Source organism: Rhodamnia argentea, chromosome 8 (genome assembly GCF_020921035.1).
Source record: "Rhodamnia argentea isolate NSW1041297 chromosome 8, ASM2092103v1, whole genome shotgun sequence".
Taxonomy (NCBI): Eukaryota; Viridiplantae; Streptophyta; class Magnoliopsida; order Myrtales; family Myrtaceae; genus Rhodamnia; species Rhodamnia argentea.
The window spans coordinates 9569667-9589256 of record NC_063157.1 but is presented as its reverse complement, the minus strand read 5'-3'; the positions used below and the strand labels follow the sequence as shown (position 1 = coordinate 9589256).

Genomic DNA, 19590 nt, shown 5'->3' with positions numbered 1-19590 from the left:
AATGCCAGGAGTTATTGTGCAATGCTTTTATTCCAGATACTTGTATAAAAGAACTGTAAAAACCTAGTGTTGAGTATTTACAGCAGACATTTATGTTGGGAAACAAAAGAAAAAAAAAAATTGACTTGCACACTGCAAAAAGGACTCCAGCTGTACATCTAGAGCTCCTTGCGATTGCCAAAAAACGGCTCGGCATCGACGCCGACACAGTCGAGCCAGGAAACTAGCTGCTGGGTTGAAGGCCTCACTTTCGGGCTATCGTTTAAGCACAGGCAGGCAATCTCGAAAACCAGCAATATTTCCTTGTCATGCTTCATGCCATAAATGGAACAATCGAACACCTCGCTTTCCCTGTTCTCGCCCTTCATCTTAATCACCCGAGAGATCAAATCCCGAGATCCCTTGGGCTTGCACATATCCATAGGCCTTTTCCCAGTGACAAGCTCCAAGAGGACAACCCCGAAGCTATAGACATCGCCTTTACAAGTAGCAACAGAGGCCATACCGTACTCAGGAGGAATGTAACCCAGCGTCCCCACAAGATCAGTAGTCACATGAGTTTCATAAGCACATATGAGCCTCGCAAGACCAAAATCAGCCAAGTGGGCTTCAAAGTTCTCATCTAAAAGGATGTTACTTGACTTCACATCGCGATGAACAATATGTGGCTCGCATGACTGGTGCAGATATGCAAGTCCTCTTGCCGCCCCTTGAGCGATTCGGAGCCGTGTGCACCAATCTAGCGAGGAAGGGCCATCTGGTTTCTCGTGCAACCAATAGTCCAAGCTACCGTTTTCCATGTAGGAGTATATCAAGAGCCTCACATCTTTATCCATGCAAAATCCTTGAAGATGGACGAGATTTGGGTGTTGGGCTCTTGAGAGAGTTTCCACTTCAGCACTGAATTCTCTCTCCATCTGCCCACAATCCCCAGAGAGCTTCTTGATCGCCAACTTCGTGCCATCGGGGAAGGCAGCTCTGTAAACCATCCCAAAACCCCCACACCCGATTATGTTCGCTTGATCAAAATCGCCAGTGGCTCGTGAAATATCCTCGTATGAAAGCTTTACACTGTCCTTGTGTTGGAACATAACCAATAATCGCGACTCCAGTTCTTCAATATCCCTTTCTCTTCTCCCAACGACCTCCTTCTCAGGGTCAACCTCTCCCCGCCTATGTGCTCGCATCAAAATCATGACCATAAGGGCGACAAGAAATGTCGCCCCAAATGCAATTCCAATGACCATTCCGATGTCTCTATTTCTCCTGGCATGATCGGCCGATTCAGGAGGATTTTGACTACCCGGGCAGTGGGGTGCATGATCACCACACAGTTTTGTTCCTTCAAAACTTGAATTGGGAAAGGTAGGGAATTGGCCCCCGTTAGGAATAGGCCCGGACAAATTGTTATATGCAACGCTGAACTTGGACAAAAAGTTGAGATGCACTAATGAAGAAGGTATACTTCCTGACAGTTTGTTGTAAGACAAATCAAGAGTCTCTAGGCTAGTCATTCCGGATAAACTTTCGGGAATCGAACCTGATAATAAGTTATTCCTCAGATCCAAGATATGGACATTTTTCAAATTCCCAAACTCGGGCCAGATTGATCCGTTGAGATGATTGCATCCAAGATCCAAAGTAGGTGGAAAGCTTGTCACTTGATTGTACTGCAGCCCCCTGACGCTCACGTTCCTCTTCATGAAGAGTGGAAAATCAGGAGAACGCTCCTCCATTGACAGATTTCTGTTGATAAGGCCAGGCAAACGTGTAATCTCCTTTGGGATCTCGCCCACGAATGAGTTGTTTGATAAATCCAGATAAAAAAGAGATTGGAAATCGCCCATCCACGGCGGAATCTTTCCACCCAATTTGTTCCAGGACAGATCCAGCAACTGCAAACGGGTGCATCCACGCACCCACTGGGGCATGGGACCCCTCAGTCGACCACTTGCCATGATAAGAACCTCAAGCTTTGGAAAACTCAAACTCGCATCGCCGGGCAATTCTTCGTCATAGTAATTCAGAGTGAGAACCAAAACTGTCAAATTGCCGCAGTGCTGAAGGATTCCGAGTGCAGATGAGAGGTTCGTTAGGCTCGAATTCGAGATCGACAGGTAAACAAGGCTGGAGAAGTTCTCAAAGCTTTGAGGTATTGGGGTTGTGAACTTGTTTCGTGCAAGGTTCACATTCTGCAGCTGCCGGCAATTGGGCAAATCCGCAGGGAAAGGACCACTGAAATTATTGGAACCTAAATCCAGAGACACCAGACTGCTCAATGCCGAACAATTGAGAACTATCGTACCCATCAGCGAGTTGTTCCTCAAATTGAGAAACGTAAGCGATGGCGAACTGGATAAGGAAGACGGGATGGAGCCCGCGAAGCCATTGGTCTGAGCTATGAAGTACTGCAGCTTCTTCATGTTCTGAAACACATCTGGGATTGACCCCGAGAATCCGTTTGTCGAAATGTCCAACCGAATCAGTTCCGTTAAATTACGGATCCCGCTACTGAGCGGCCCTGAAAACGAGTTCTCCTGAAGGCTTAATTGGACCAACTGACCCAGAGTGAAGATATCCTCACTGATCCCCCCTGTGAGATTATTCGTGGCAAGAGAAAGGTTCCGCAAGGAGCTACAATTGCCGAGTCCCGGCGGGATAACGTCGGAGAAAAAATTGACAGCCAGATTAAGCACCTGAATGCGGGTCGAGTTGGCGCATATCCACACGGGCAGAGACCCTTTGAAAGCGTTCTCAGAGATGTTGAAAACATGAAGCGAGGGCAAATTGGCGCTCCCCGGCAACGGTCCGGAGAATTCATTGTAGCTGAGATCGAGGACCTGCAAACTAGGGAGTTGGAGGAGCGACTCGGGGAGTGGGCTCTTGAGGAGGTTACGAGAGAGATTGAGGAGTCTGAGCTGGTCCAACCTGCCGAGCGAATCGGGAAGGCTCCCCGCAAGCTTCTTGCTCGCGAGGACCAACTCCACCACTCTGCCCGTACCGGAGGAACCTTCGGCCAGGCCGAGAGAGGACGAAGAGTTGCACGCCACGCCCGGCCAGTTGCAGCAATTGGCGGAGGCGTTGGGTCCCCAACCCTCGACTGGGTACTCAAAGTTGTTCATCAAGTCTACCAATGCTTCGGAATCGCTCGAATTGCACACAAGGTCCTCCCCTTGAGATTGCAGGATCAGCGCTTGGACGCATAGCCAAGAGACGGCGACGACCATCCACAGCGAATCTCGGACACCCATATGAAGAAACAGAGCACCCAAGAAAGATTGATCACGGAAACAGTAAGAGGAAGTAGAACAGAGGAAAAGGGCGGTGGAGGGATCAAGTGACGGAGAGACCCATCTCGAGAAGGATCAAGATTTGCGAACAGATAGAGCGTGCGAGCATGGGGGGGGAGAGAGAGAGGGATGATGAAGGGAGGAAAGGAGGGAAGAAGAGGCAAAGGGGAAATCAAAGTGGGGGTGGTGCCTCTTCGGCTTCCTTTTCTTTTGCTTTCTTGCTTGCGTCGCTGCGAACCGAACAAAAGAAGAATAAAGAAAAGATGGGGCTGTGGAGAGAGAAGTGGGCTAGAGAGAGAGAGATAGAGATGGTGCGCTTTGACTTCAACGCGCTCGTTGGGTCTGAATCCCAACCCAATTGCTGCTCCTCCTCCTCCTCCTCCTCCCCCACACTTTCAGACACAGAGAGAGAGAGAAAGAGATGGGTTGCGACGGCGGCGACGGAGGAAGCGGGGTAGACAGAGCTAAAGCTTTCGCCTGGGAAAGGTGGTGCTGAACGGGAAGAAGAAGAAGAAGAAGAGGAGGAGGAGGAGGAGGAGGAGGAAAGCCGACCGGCGAGAAACCGGTGAGCCTCGAGATTCACGGAGAGAGGGATAGAAGTCAAAGGGTTTGATGGCGACACGTGGCCGGATTCCAACAAAATCTACGCCGGGCCGCCATTATTGTATACGGTTGGGTTGGGTGGGAGTAATTTATTAATTTTGTTACTTCCTATTTTATTATTCTTGCTTTTTTTTTTTCAAGGTGAGGAAGTTTTTTATTCTCGTTTTCACGAAAAGCTTTAAATTAAAAAAAAATTAATTTTTTCAACTCCGGTCCACTTTACGGTCAATAGGCATACGGCTCTGTCGTCAAAAGAGATTAAAGATAAGTATAATAGTATCATAAGTGCGAGATTTGACGTCGGAGCTCTGTATAGAGGCAGAACAAAAATGTTAAAGGTAGGACATACAAAAAAAAAAAAAAAAACTTAGGTATTTTATCGAAAGGTGCAATAAACGTGTGAAAGGTGTACAAAGTTCTTTATAGGAAATTATTAAATAGATTTAATATGCGTATAGTATAAGTTGTTGACCTCGATGAACTTTTTTTAAATCGATTTTCTTTTTTTTCATTTATCGTTTCTAGCCCACTTTTTCTCATCTACAAGCAAATCTAGTTCTCCTGCGTCGTGCTGGGGTTTTTGTCATGGGATCCACCATCTGACTAATCCCACTTGATTAGTGCCCCCTTTTCCCATTCCAATCGTGTTGATTAGTGCAGGTAAAACTGACTTTTAAGGAAATTGCCTTATCTGTTACGCGAATGTGTGACCCGATTTTAAGATTTCGTTTAATGTTTTGAGTTTTAACATTTTAATAACGTCCTGATTCAGCTTCTTTCCAGAATGAACGGAAGGATCTCAAATTTTATTTATTAGGCAAAAAAAAAAAGTGCAAATTAAGTTCGCAATACGGCATGTTTGGATTAGTGAGGTGTTTTATCCGCCCAAAAGTTTCTCTTGATAATGTTCTTAGATTGAAAAAGCATAGTCATAACTTTATTGTCAAAACATGATCACAACTTGAAAGAGTATCATGAGACCTTGACAATATAATTGGAGAGTCTTCCACGGTACCGATCATAGCACTTCATTGTCCATTGAATTAGTTGGGTATTACGCGGTAGTCATGGAGGACTACGAGAGAAATGAAATGGAAACCAAATTACAAGGAAAGAAAGGGAAAAAAAAGGAAAAAAAAGATCGAGTCGTGCCGTTCTTCATACGATTGCAAGCTCGATCCACGTCATTAGGGAACTAACTTGGTTAATTCTTGACCATCTACTATCTCGCGAAAAGAGAATTTGCGACTTTCGAAGCGCCGGCGAGACTGCGGTGACGGGCAATCGAGAATTTTGTTGTGGGTATGAAAATCCTTACGGTAATTCCCAAAAGGGTGGTACATTTTATACCTAACGAAAGAAAAGGAAAAAAGAGATCGTATGGGTCTAAAAGAAATAAATAAACAAATAAATAAAATCCGCCGCGGTCACATTCGGAATTTGAATCACATCATCGTACCTTCAACTCAAAGGTAACTTTAGGGACTTAGCTCGCTATCATGTGACCGTGGGTAAAATAATAATGGTCTAGATGTCCATTCATGTACATTTTATTGAGATGATGGCGAACCAAAATTGACAGATCCGGTTGGGGGGAAGGGGGAGAGATTTTTCTAAGTTCTTCCTTAAAGTTCCGCTGTTCCTGTCACCGGATTCTATCAGTTTGGAAGCGTTATTGTCGTCGAAAACAACCTGGGGTTGAACCGCGACTCCATCAGGCTTCTAATTAATTTTTTTCCCGCCTTTTCGAGAATTCTCTGGCTTTCAAAGTCAAACGTGAAAGCGAAACGCCCTGTCGTATCGGATGGGTGGACTTGGCCCGATTCCCCCGTGAGTTCATCGTCCAAATCTGACGAAAGGGGCGAGGCGTTCGATGTTGAGTCAAAGGTTCAAAGGCAATACGCTTCTTTTGTTTGTTTCTCCGGTGTCGCAATAGTCAACTTGGACATTTGAATTTGGGGGATGCCCTTGGTTCGTTCTTTCTGTAATTTCCACTCCTCACGTAATCGATTGAAAAATTGGTAAGACTTCATGGAAGAAGAAAAGAATGCGATGGGGATTTTTCCCGATCCGCCTTGGTTTCCAACGTAGCGTTCGTAAGAACATGATCGCGTACGCATCTACAATTGATGAGTTTACGTCTGTTTTGTGAATCAATTTTAGATTCGTGCTCATTCTATTCTACTGAAGATGCTCGCGGAAAAGACGGTTTTTTTTTTCTTTGCTTTTTTGTCTGTTGAAGAATGAAAGAAACTCGAGGTGTTTTATTCATTGGATGTGCGACGGTAAATTAAGGCTTTATATGCTCAAATACATACTCAAGAGTTCCACATTGTGGCATATGTACTTCTCTTGTTGGGTTTTATATACCCCAGTGAATAGTCTAAGAGTTCTACATTACGGGGTATGTACTTCTCTTGTAGGGCTTTATATACCCTAATACATAGTCGAGAGTCGTATTTTTTTTTTTTTGCGGGTTTGGTTAGGAGGGAAAAAGAGAGATGCTTTCTATCGATCGAAGCGGATACCCCCCATGCTCCCACGGTCCGCTTACAAAGAAATAGAACGGGAGGATCGCATGTCAGAGCAAGTTGGGTTAGGGTATAGAGCTGTAAGGATAGTGGGGGGTGCTAGAGGACGTGCTCGTACGATTCACTGAAGGGTATGATCAACTCGTTGATTATTGGGAACCGTCACTCCTCTGCATTCGAAATATGCTGCATGGCCATGAGTTATGATGGATATCTATACTAACAGATTTAAAGGGATTGGTTTTCAAGATTATACCATGCGGTAGCCCTAGCGTAGGAAATCGAGAGTAGATAGGCTGCACGTGTCAGGAGAACATGAGCCGGCACCAAGGCCATCACAAAACGGTTAGAGAATGGGGGCAAACCATCCTTAACGAGCCCACTCCGAACCCAAATCAGAACCATCTAAAACATCACAAACGGATAAGAATAACCTAGGATCGTGCAATCTACTCCTACTTATTCTTACATGGAGCAATGTTCGTGCGAGAAAATCTTTGAAAAATCTCCAGCGACGACGTTTGTAAATTCGGGATAATGGATGAAAGAATAGTACGTTCATTTTTCATAAATAGAAAACAAAACTACAAATTCGTGCGTCTAGAACTAAACATAGGAGGAGGACATCTACTTTGCAAGGACTGAGCCGACATAGAGGGAGGGGGGCCCTCTTTGTCTCTCCCACGCGCTTTTGAAGTCCAACGGAATAAACCGCCGTAGTTTGCTTTCTCTTTAACAGCATACAGCGCAAATATTTCCACCCAAAAATAGAAAAAAAAAATAAAATAAGAAGAACCACTTTGAAAAACTAATGAAAGTAGTAAAAGGTTAGATTCGATCCCGGTAGTAAAAGCTCAACGGCGTTTGGATCGTTGACTAGTCAATTCCATTGTTTGGTGCATCGGCGATTTCCCATATTCCAGAAAGTCAAACATAGACGGCAGCGGGCAGGCCTCAGGATTAGGATCATCTTATCTTAGTAGGAGTCTCCTGTTCAGACCATGGCCCAAGCTGGTCCCAAACCATGGACCAACTTTTTCGCTTGGATTAAACATTGCGGTTCACTTACCTTGACATTTCCTGAGCCGAAGATTCTCGAAATTTTCGCGACGCTTGCATGTCGATACGTGAATTCATGTACCTCTCTTCTCGCAACTTTCCTGAAATTCGAATAATATCTTAAACGTTTGAGGAAAAATAACGAGTAGCGTGCTTTGCTTTTATTGAGTCCAAGCAAATGGCCGACTGGATGTTTCGATAGCCCTATCGAAAAAGTTATAATGTCTCTAGGGTTGTTAATGATTTCTTTTAGAGATCCACCTGCCAGTTGTACATGATCTTAATCAATGAAGTGAAGAGATTCGCCTCGTAGTTGGATAGGAATATAGGAGACTGCATCGAGAATTACTAGAGTATGAGCAAAAACGTCCGTAGAATTCATTAATCAAACCTGTGCAAATCTTTAAATTAGTGAACACGTAAGAGTGGAAAACCCTAGCTGCGAGTCTCCTTTGTCTCTTCCTCTCATCCCCGCACAACTCCATTCTTCTATCTCTATGGAGGGGAGGGTTTAAGCTATTTCTCTCCCTCTCCTCTTCGTTAACTAATTTAGTTCTCTATTCCTTTTTCTTACTTTCCTCTACTTTATGAAGCTTTTTTCTTCCGATCTAGTCTAAATCTAGAAGCTTTTCTCTCTCATTTTCGAAAAGTGTTCTAGTGTATGTTTTCGGTGTTTCATTTCCCTTGAATTTCATTAGCGTACAAGTTCAGGTCCAAAAGAGATCGGTGCAGCTTCGTGAAGGTTTCACTCTCACTATTAGATCTGTATTTGTTCAATCTTTTTATTTTGCATGACGATGGTGTTGGGGACGATAAACTTAGGTGCGCATCATGAAGGCAAAGCCATAATAACATATGAATATCTCAATGTGTGCTAATTACTGAAGACATATGTTTAGGGTTCCACGTTATGGAACATTGCCTATTTAACATGTCTCCATATGACCATTCATCAACTTGGATGTCAACGTACAAATAAAATTAAGAATCTAGTAGGGGAATATTCTTTCTTCGGTAAAAAAATATGTATGTTTTTTCTCACCGTCATATCATTGACTCGTGCGTTGTGTTTTATTTGATTTATGACATTAGTGAGGAGATGTTTTAGAAAGACACGGATTTATTAAGTTTGCTGTAAAAAAAAAACTTAAAGAGAGTAATATAATTGACTCTGGAAAAGCTTTATAGAACTATAACGATCTCGGAGCTAGCGAGAGAGAGAGAGAGAGATAGAATGCTTTAAAGTACATGAACTTTATTGAAGAAAATCATATACTCATTGAGAATTTCAATATTACTATTTTAAGTATATCATACTTCCAGTACGCCAGTGTATCATCTAATCAAATTTCCTTTTTCTTTCAGGAATATAACCTCGTAAAACAAAACAAGAATTGCAACATTATTTCCTTCTTGCGATATTACGACGTAACCAAATGCACGAATTATGACATTTTATGGACGTTGGGACAACATCTTGTACTAATAAGCCCAAAAAACGCGATAAAAATACGGATCTGTATGTTTATATGCTACCTGGCTCTTTGTCTAGACAATAATTCAAAAACAAACAAAAAAAACAAACAAACAAGCCGAAGCTATTTGACTTTGTAACATTGGGTTTGCAGTCAACAAGGCCTTTTCCTTAATATTTTCGGGCTTAAAAAGTCAATAGACTGATGTATTTACAGCAAATCTAAGCCAGCATCCTTACTAAAAATACTGGATGTAATAAGTTAATTAGTTTTCTATATCTCAAGAATAAAAAGTATCTTCCGTACGATGTCAAAGATGGTTGCTCCCTTACCTCTGACACCACGAATCTTTGTAACTGTTAGTACTAATACTCTACAAAAGTATATGAGCAGCCGGTTCTGGTTATGGATGTGAACATCGACTCTTAATCCTCACTAAAGTATTCTCATTTCATTAGTAAAAGCCTTTTGAACAAAATTGATGGGTTCTGACCATAAACTTATCACGGGAATTTAACGATCAAACTAGAAGGAAGGGCCTGCTTACGGTGGTGGGCCTTTAATCGATTGGCATCACAAGGGCAATCAGCTACTCGAGCGAGATGGAATTGGGGTGGGAATGTAAGATTTTCCTAATATGGGCTTATATTAATTGAGATTATAATTACCGTTTACGAGATTGGTCTAATAAGGTAAGTTATGAAAATTCTTAACCAGTCTAATTTGGGCCTGACATTGTGTGGGCCGAGTTGAACCTGGTCCGTGATGAGAGGGCATTGTTGAAAACTCTATAAACAGAGCCCCAGTCCCTCCTCTAGCCCTAACGAACTCACAACAACCTCACATATAGAATGCATACGGATTGGTGTCGTTGAGGGGCTATCTCATTGAGCCAAGGATATAGAGGGTCATAGAGGAAAAGATTTTGAGCATCGGAACATCGTGATTCCGCCTAAAGTAACGATGGATTCCAACCTTATCAAGAACGACGGATTCCAAATCGGGTGCACAAATTCCTTGAAACCATTATTGTGTTTCTAGATTTTAGCTATGTAGATCATGGAATTGCTGACATAAAGTTTATAACGGCTTATATGTGATATCAGAGCTTCCATAGTTTGGATCTAGAACTTTCGATTTTTCCCGTTTTTGGAATTTTTACCGGATGAAAATTGATTTTGATCACATTTTTGAGTTCGTCTGGTCGAAACAATCGTTTCGAGTGGTGGAGCGCCTCCGGATGAAGCCACACGAGGCCCCACGCGCTGCGCGCCTTTGGGGCATCAGCTCGTCGCCACCACTCGAGGAATCCCCTCGGATGCATGGGATTCATGCATAGGCGAGGCGGTGGGTAGTGTGCCTCCGTGTGCCAAGTGGCGCCACCACGGCGGTGGCCGCCTTGCGAGAGGCCGCCACATGGCACATGACATCATTGCGACGTCGGTGGCCACCGCCTTTGGATGAGGCGCCGAGCACCAGGTGGCAATGTGCTTGTATGCCACGTGTCACAATGACGCGGCATAGGTCAACTAGATTTGATTTTGATTGGGTCTCGACCTAGATTTGACCTGGTTCTAACCAAGTTGATTGTTGACAAGTCCAACTGGGCCACAATTGGACCGGACCGGTCCGACCGGCCTTTTTTCCGGTTGAACCGCCACATGTGCATGGCACGAGTGGCGAGTGGGTTTCACGCGCAATATCTTGTTTCAGCGCGTGTCGGTGCGTCCGGGCTCCGTTTGGGATGTTCTTGATACCTACGCACTCGTATGAAGATTCTCTACATTGTGGTATATTTATTTTAAATATTTGGAGCTTTTAAGGATTGAAAAATGCGTAAAAACCCTATATATGTGTATTTTCGGGGGTATTCTTGGCATTTTTCTTATATTTTCATATGGTTTCGGAAATACTAAGGCTAGCTCACATATATATGATCACATATAGGACGTTTATAGTATTATTAAGTGTTGGCATGTGTAAAATTTTAGCATGCATAAATGAATGGAGCAATGTTATTGGCTTCACTTGTGATTTTAGGATAAAGTTCTCCTATAATCAAATCTAAAATCACTTGTATATGGTAAATGTGAGACATAAAGTTTATATCCCCGATATGAGAAAGTTTCAAAGATTCAATTGGGTAGTGACCGCCAAAGTGGCAAGCTTGATTGGGTTTGAGAAACATTGGTATCGTATTGTGGTGGGATGTCTCATGTTCTAATGCGTAGTCATACTCCCAACAAGGTGATTGTGTATTGGTTCATGGAGGGATACATGTACAACATATGATTGAAGATTGACCGATTCTAGTGATTCATACACCCAAAGATGGTGGTTTACGAAAATTGGAATATATTCTCATGGCCGCTGTCATATTGAGAGTTTACAACTACATGTCATATATTCTACCCAAAAATGATTATGTGGTGATGTAACTCTCAAGATTTGTGTACTCATGCAGTCTCAAGTTACACAATATTAGTTCATGAAGGGTCACATGTGCAGCATATGATTTGAGAAGTGACTAATCCTAGTGGTTCATATACCCAAAGGTGGTGATTCACAAAGGTTGGAATATATTCTCATGATGGCTGTCATGTATAAAGTGCATATCATGTATTCTGCCCAAAGGTGATTACATGATAAAGCATCTAACCCCAAGATGTGTACGTATAAGGTCCAAGTTACATAGTACTCACAAGATGCTAGTTGTATACATTGCTTGTTAAATTAGTCATCTACTCAGTAAACGGTAACTCCATTGAGATTGAGGTTCATACTGGTTCAAACTTTGAGAAATAGATAGAGAATTTTATGTTTGAGGTGAAGTTAGCAGAAGTTCACGTGCTTTTAATAAGGACAAGCCAGCAGATTTTATTGTCGATAGTACGGACCCGAGAAGGCACATTTTGTTGTTTGGGATAAGAGCGATCGAATTTGCTTATTATCTCTAAAGCGATCCATTTAGTACCACTTTGAAAGTGATTTGCCAGCTGATGGAAGCCTTGGAGATTAGGAATTGTGTCTCGTCTAATACTGAGATTATAATACATCTGCAAGGACTCTTTACATTAAGGTTTGATGGTTCCGGTGGGATTAAAGATTACGTTATAAGGATGGTGGACCCCTTGAGCAAGAGGTCGAAAAATCATACTCATAAAGGAACTCCTAAAACCATCGGCCGGTTTGATAGTTTGGATCCAAAGATAGCATCTTTTAAGAAAGAAGGTGACCACAACTTCTTTTGTTAGAAGAAATGTCACATAAAGAAAGACTGTAACAAATACAAAACTTGATTGTCCAAATGTGAGCATGCAGGAAATGATTCTTTGGCATTGATTTGTGAATCCACCTATCGTAAGCCCCATCCAGTTTGTGGTGGCTAGATAAAGGTGTAACCATTAATATTCTATTCACCATATAAGGACTCATAAATCGTAGGAAGCAAAATCAAGGTGAATCAAACCTCACTATGGGAAGTAACAATGAAGTTGACGTCGAGTTCGTGGGAGATGTTATTTTAATTCCATATTCTAGTTTTGATTTGATATTAAGGAACGCATTTATTGTCCCTTCCTTAGACGGAACTTAATTTTCATGTCAAGTTTAGAGATGTGTGGTTACTCTTTTGAAATAAAGAACAATGGTATTTCCGTGATTTTTAAGTCAAATAAGGCTCGGTGTTGCAATATGTCTAATAGATTGTATAGATTGTATTTAACTCCTAATGATAAATACATCGCTTATACAGCTAAAAATGTTGATTCCAAAAGACCTCTACCTAAAGAATAGTCTTATGCATTGTGACATGAATGACTTGGCCACATATCCAAGAAGAGAGTGGAAAGGCTAATAAAGGCTAACATTCTACATGCTCTTAAACATGACCTAGAGACTTGTGTAAACTGTTATAGAGGTAAGATGACTAAGATAAAGAAGAAAACTGCAGTATAAAATTTTGACCTATTGGAGGTTATTTACACTAATATCAGTGGATCCTCTATGGAAACCTTGTGTAAAATTTTTTATTTCATCACATTCATTGACAACTATTTTCGATATAGTTATATGTACTTGATTAAGGAAAGTATGAGTCTCTTGACAAGTTGAAGATTTTTCGGAGTGAAATCGAGAAACAATTAGGAAAAAGTCATAAAAGATGTCAAATCAGACCGAGATGGTGAGTATTTTGGCAAATATAGCAATGCTGGACAGCTTAAAGGGTCATTTGCTAAATACATTGAGGATTATAGGATAATAGCTTAGTTTACTATGCTTGGGAATCTTGAATAAAATGGTGTGGCCGAAAGGCGTAATCGCACACTTAAGTATATGATGAAAAGTATGATTAGAAAAACGAACCCACAGGATTCTCTGTGGGGTGAAGCTTTCAAAGCTACCCTTTACCTTCTAAACCGTGTTTCCACAAAAGCTGTTCTATTGACTCTTTTGAGTTATGGACTAACTTAAATCCAGTTGATTCATCTAAAGAGTTGGGATTGTCCCGCGCAAGTGAAGTTATATTACCCAACATTAAATAAGTTGGACTCCGTAACTACTCGGTGTTACTTCATATTTTACCCAAATCATTTAAGGGATATTGAGTTTATAATCCCAATGGAGGCACAAGAATTGTGGAATTATAAATAGCGAAGTTTCTGGCATTTAATGTGGCCGGAAAGGATATATGCTCACCGACTATTGAGGTTAACGGTACGGTGGGGATTATTGTGTCGCTCTTTTTTTTTTTCTGCCTATACAGACGATCATGGAACCTCCCACATCACAGAATAATCCTATTGGTGTTCGGGATCATGATATTTAGACAGATCCCGATGAAGTTTCTCAAGCCACATAGGTGCAAGATGAGGTTAAAGTAGCTCCTCTTAGAAGATCTATAAGGCAGAGATGACCAGCTATACCGCCCGACTATACGATCTATCCGGGAGAGCATAACTACAATATTGGCTATGTGGTTAATCCAGTGACGTACATAGATGTTGTTTCTTGTCCTCAATCAAATTTGTGGTTGGAGGCGATAAAAGACGAGATGCGATCTATGAAACATAATGGTGTTTGGGAGCCTGTTGAATTGCTGAAGGTCACAAGCTCATCACCTGCAAATGGGTGTATAAGACTAAAAGGGACTCCATAGGAAAGATTGAGAAGTTTAAAACCAAACTAGTAGCTAAGGATTTTACTCAGAGAGAAAGAGTAGACTATGAAGTAACTTTTTCCCAAGTCTTTTCTAAAGATTCTTTTAGAGTGACTATTGCATTTGTAGCTCATTTTGATATGGAGTTACGCCGGATGGATGTTAGAACCGCCTTTCTGAATGGAAACCTTGATGAGGAAGTATATATGATGCAACCCGAAGGCTTTGCAACTAATGCTTCAGGTAGGCTTATATGTAAACCGAAAGTGTAACAGTCTGTCCCATATCACCTAGGGAGTGAAGTCTTGGATGGTTTATATGGTTAGGCCCTCCTTAGACTTGCAAGACACGTTTTCTGAGGGATGTATGGGTGACCCTTGAAAGAACAAAATCGTGAGTACTGTGTGTCCAAAGCGGATAATATCTTACAAGTGGCACAATGGAAGAGTGGTGGGCCTAGGCCGATACGGTTGGTATTAGAGCCAATTCCCGACAACGTGTAAGGCCATAGCAGGTGCTTGCTGGTGCCGCTGAGGGCACATTAGGGACGTTGTGCCGCTAAGGGGGGGAGTATGTAACATCCTATCCCACATCGCTTTGGGAGTGAGGTCTTGGATGGTTTATATGGCTACGCCCTCCTTAGACTTACAAGACACGTTTTCTGAGGGTTGTATGGGCTGCCCTCGAAAGAACAAAACCTTGAGGACTGCGTGTCCAAAGCGGATAATATCTTGCAAGTGGCGCAGCAGAAGTGTGGTGGGCCTAGGTCATTACTGAAAGAGTCTATTATGGCCTCAAGTGAAGTTTCTAGATAATGATATTTGAAATTTCATAGTGTTATTACTTCATTCGGTTATGTCGAGAGCAAAGTGAATCAATGTATATACTACAAGGTCAATGGGAGGAATTTTATCTTCCTAGTGCTTTATGTTAGACAAAATTTTGATTGCAAGCGGTGATATTGGATTACTACATGAGGCGAAGCAAATGTTGTTAAAACATTTTATCATAAAGGACCTTGGTAAGGTATCTTTCGTCCTAGGCATTGAAATCCATATGGATCGTTCTTGTCGGGTATTGGGTTTGTCTCAAATAGCATGCAGTGATCGTATTATGAAAAGATTTAGTACGCAGACCTGCAGACCAGGAATTGCTCCCGTCATTAAGGATGATAGATTGAATATGTGACAGTGCCCTCGTATGGATGTTGAGAAAACCCAAACATTGCTTTTGCAAGTTTAGGCAGATATCTTTCAAATCCAGGAAACGGCCACCGGGTTGCTGCCAATAAAGTTTTAAGGTACTTATAAAGAACAAAAAGCTACATGCTGATTCACAAACATGTTAAGGACCTGCGGCTAGTAGGGTATTCAGATTTTGACCATACTGGTTTTTAGGAAGATAAGAAGTCGACAACATATTACATCTTTATGTTAGTAGGCACTGCAGTCTAATGGAAAAGTGAGAAATAGAAATCTATATTATCCTCTACCATGCAAGCGGAGTTTATAGCATGCTTTTCAGCTGCTACTCAAGCTATTTAGCTCCAGAACCTCATTGGAGAGTTGGCCGTATTTAATTGTGTTGATAGATCCATATAGTTGTATTATGACAGAGCTCTGCAGTGTTGTTTTTTAACAATAGTATAGATCTCAAGGGACCTAAGTATCTAGTGGTCAAGTTTTTAACCATAAATAAAACAATTAAGAATTGTGACATTAAAGTAGAGCATAGTTCCACAGATAATATGGTTGTAGATCCACCGACTAAAGGTCTTTGCCCATGTTTATTTGAATGACATGTCATTAACATGGGCTTAGTGACATCATTGGATGTGGTTATTCAATGGGAGCTATTTTAGGTTTTTGCTCTAATAAAATTTATGGCGATGTATGTTACATTTTGTAACATCTTGATATGTATCAACTCTATTACATGCAATAAAGCATTTATGATTAAGGTGATGTTGAATACATATATCAATTGAATGTCAAGCTATGTGTAAACCTTGAGTGTATGTTGGGGGCATTCAGTTACTAGCCTTAAGGATATGTCTTGTTACATATTAAGTAAAAGATAAGACATAAGTAGGTTCATTGGAATCATAATAGATATTCTCTTGTGGCATATTAGGTTTCGTGATACATAAAGGAGAGAAGATGGTGACTAACAAAGCGGATGACACATAAATGTATCACTATTTTGTGAGGTGTTATCCAATTGCCACACTACCATATTAAACCCATATCAGTAGAGTTAAGAGCACTTGTGGCTATGAATAGCTCTGTATATGCTGATGCGATTACTGCCATGATTCGGTCTTTGAGACTTTATGGGATTGGATTGACTGTTAAGAATAATCTCTAGACCAGCATAGAGGTGCGCACTTACAATATAATTTCAATTAATATTCGCCCAAGTGGGAGAATGTAAGGTTTTCCTCACGTGGGCATATATTAATTGAGATTGCAATAACCGTTCTACATGATTAATTTACCGTTTACGGGATTGGTCTAATAAGGTAAGATATGAGGATTCTTAGCCAGTCTAATATGGATTTGACATTGTGTGGTTGAGTTGAGCCTAGCCCGTGATGAGAGGGCTTCGCTGAAAACTCTATAAATAGCGCTCCAATCCCTTCTCTAGCCCTAACGAACTCATAACAATCTCACATATAGAACGCATATGGATTGGCGTCGTTGAGGGGCTATCTCATTGAGCCGAGATACGAGAAGGTCATAGAGAAGAAAATCTTGAGCATCGGGACATCGCGATTCCGCCTAAAGTAACGATGGATTTCAACCGCTTCAAGAACGACGGATTCCAAATCAGGTGCACAAATTCCTTTAAACCATTATTGTGTTTTTATATTCTAGCTATGTAGATCATGGAATTGCCGACATAAGGTTTATAGCAGCTTACAGGGCGTCTTTTGCAACCTTCAGCCAAAACTTGCAAGTCCCATGGGGGGCCGGACTGCACCCAAAACGTAAAATACTCGAGGGTCAAGTTACGAGTTTGAATGAGGATGCTGGCAGATGACTTCTTGGTTTCAGATCAGCTCGCAGCTCCAAGTAGTTGAGGGTCTCTAGGGATGCAGTTCCAGTTGCAGATGAAGCTCTAGATGTTTTGTGCAATCCCATCTCATCAAGTTCTTGAATAAGCAATTGAGCCTTTGTTCATTTCAGAATCAATAGGGACTACTTCCAATCTTTTTGGTACAACACCACATGCTCTTTCTTTAGCTGCACGAGAATTTTTTAGGGCGACTTTTTTTCCTTTTCACGAAGAGAATCGGCAAGTTGGTCGGCAATACCCCCAAGATTCACGCATCATGGTGGCTGCCGAATGTGTTGAGAGCTGCGAATGTGAAGAAGAAGCAAGCCGTGTCCGAGTCGGATCCCGACTCTAATAATGAAGAGCTCCCTTCGAAGGACTTTCTCTTCTGGAGTCGATGGTTAGCTTTCTTCCCTAAGAGAAAGACACTGTTTCGTGCAGTTTCTTGCGGCAGCTCTTGAAGGCAGTGAACATTCTTAAACGCCATCTTCTTCTTCTTCTTTGTGAATGGAACTGGCCAAGAGAGAGGGGCTTCAAGCATGTCAAATGATGCCAACCGGAACGACGGTGTTTTGGTGCCTCAAATTGAAGTCGGCAAGCGAATTGGAGATATTCTATGCGGAGTTGACACATTAGATCTTTTTAAGTCATCATTGGATGAAAATATAATGGGAAATAGTTATGGGTGTGTGCATTTGAAGTTGATTCTTTTTAAGGGAATTAGGCCGTGAATAGCCAAGTATTAGGATTGTACCAACATCTACTAAGTGAAATACACGCTCCTAATCCTTGAACTTTGGCTCAATATATAATGTCTTCTTTATCTTTTGAGTTGTTCTGCTGGATCGATAGCTCAAGACATTTGGTCTCTATCCGGACCAATGAAAAAAATGAGATTACTTCTTATGGACTTGTTGAGAGTGATTCTGATCTGGTTCATAACCAAAGGCTCAACTTCTTATTCTGGTAACGTTCCCGATACTATTATCTCCACCAAGCCAAAAAATTTTAAGCCTATTTTGGCAGCGATTGTCGCCCCTGTTGCCAGCATATTCCTGGTTGTTCCACTATGCCAAGCTCCAAGTGGTTTATCCTAGAGATCCCTCTGATCCTAACAATATCGTGAAGATTGCAGTTGCTAGCCTATGGCAACACCTCACTGACGGTGCGCGGCTCTGCTAGCAGAAATAGCAGCAGATTGGATGATCCAGATGACAATCGGCTCAGAGGCAACGACGATCGCACGATAGTCGAAAGTGACAACGATCTCATGGTGGTGGTCCCCGTGCAGTGACAAGCCAAATAATATTTGCATGGTCGCTTCATCATTGGAAAAGAGGGTTTGTTAAGTTATTTGTAAAAAGAAAATTGTCCAATCTGCGTTTATCCCATTCCCTATCCGGATTTCTTATCTGGCATTTTATCCAAGTATATCTGGGTTTATCCGATCCTAAGGACGTTGCCAAACACCAGATAGGATAATTTGTTATCTTATCCGGATTCAAATCCCGACCACCAAACACAATCTTAGAGTTGTGTCTAGTTGATATTCGAGCTATTTTATGTCCAAGTCTTTTCACAAGTACATTAGGGATAATATCAATTAATCCACAGATATACATACTTACATTAATCTAAATATAATTTTTTTTATTTTTTAGAAAACACCAAACACAAAAGATTGAAAATTTTGTTTCCCTTGTTAGGTTATGGGTTCAAAACTCCTAACTCGGTTTTGTGATTTAGGTGGGGGGCCCCGGCGGTGGGTTGTTGGGCTAGTCCCCCCCGAAGTATAGTCGCGGGACACAGGCATAGGCCGTTGCGGCCGTGCGGATCCTCAGTCATAAAAAAAAAAAAGATTGAAAATTTTGTTAATCCAACAAATTGGGAACAAGATTTAGATTATTGAAAATTTTATCAATCTAAAAAATATGGAACAAGAGTTAGATTGATTACGATGAGCATCTATAGATAAATCGATCTAAAAAATTAGGGGCAAGATTTAGATTATTGAAAATTTAATCAATCTAAAAAAATAATGGACCAGATTTAGATTAATGTAAGTACGTGTATCTATAGGTAAAATAATATCGTTCTTAGATGTACTTATGAAAACACTAAGACATAAAATAGCTCGAATATGAATCCCATACAACGTTTACTCAGGTTATAATCTTACTATTATAGAACAATAAGTTGAATTTACATAAATGGAACTAACGTAATATTTACAAGGACCAAAATGGCGAAAGATAATGAAAAGATAGCTTATTTTGTTATTGATCTATTTATTTATATAGCAATAGGATTGAAATGAAAATATATTCTAAAATATGGGCAATATCGTAATCAGGCATACTTATTTATATTACTAAAGGACGACATTGCATATTGAATGTAAGAACTATTCATGTCAT

The 19590-nt window shown here is 41.3% G+C and overlaps 1 protein-coding gene across 1 annotated transcript; it reads right to left on the bottom strand.

Annotated features, from left to right (window-relative positions):
• LOC115736741 (phytosulfokine receptor 1-like) lies at positions 1-3903 on the bottom strand. The gene has a single exon (XM_030668565.2). The coding sequence runs from the start codon at positions 3249-3251 to the stop codon at positions 159-161; it is 3093 nt and encodes a 1030-aa protein (XP_030524425.1). The 5' UTR covers positions 3252-3903; the 3' UTR covers positions 1-158.
• Between the last annotated feature and the right edge of the window lie 15687 nt (positions 3904-19590).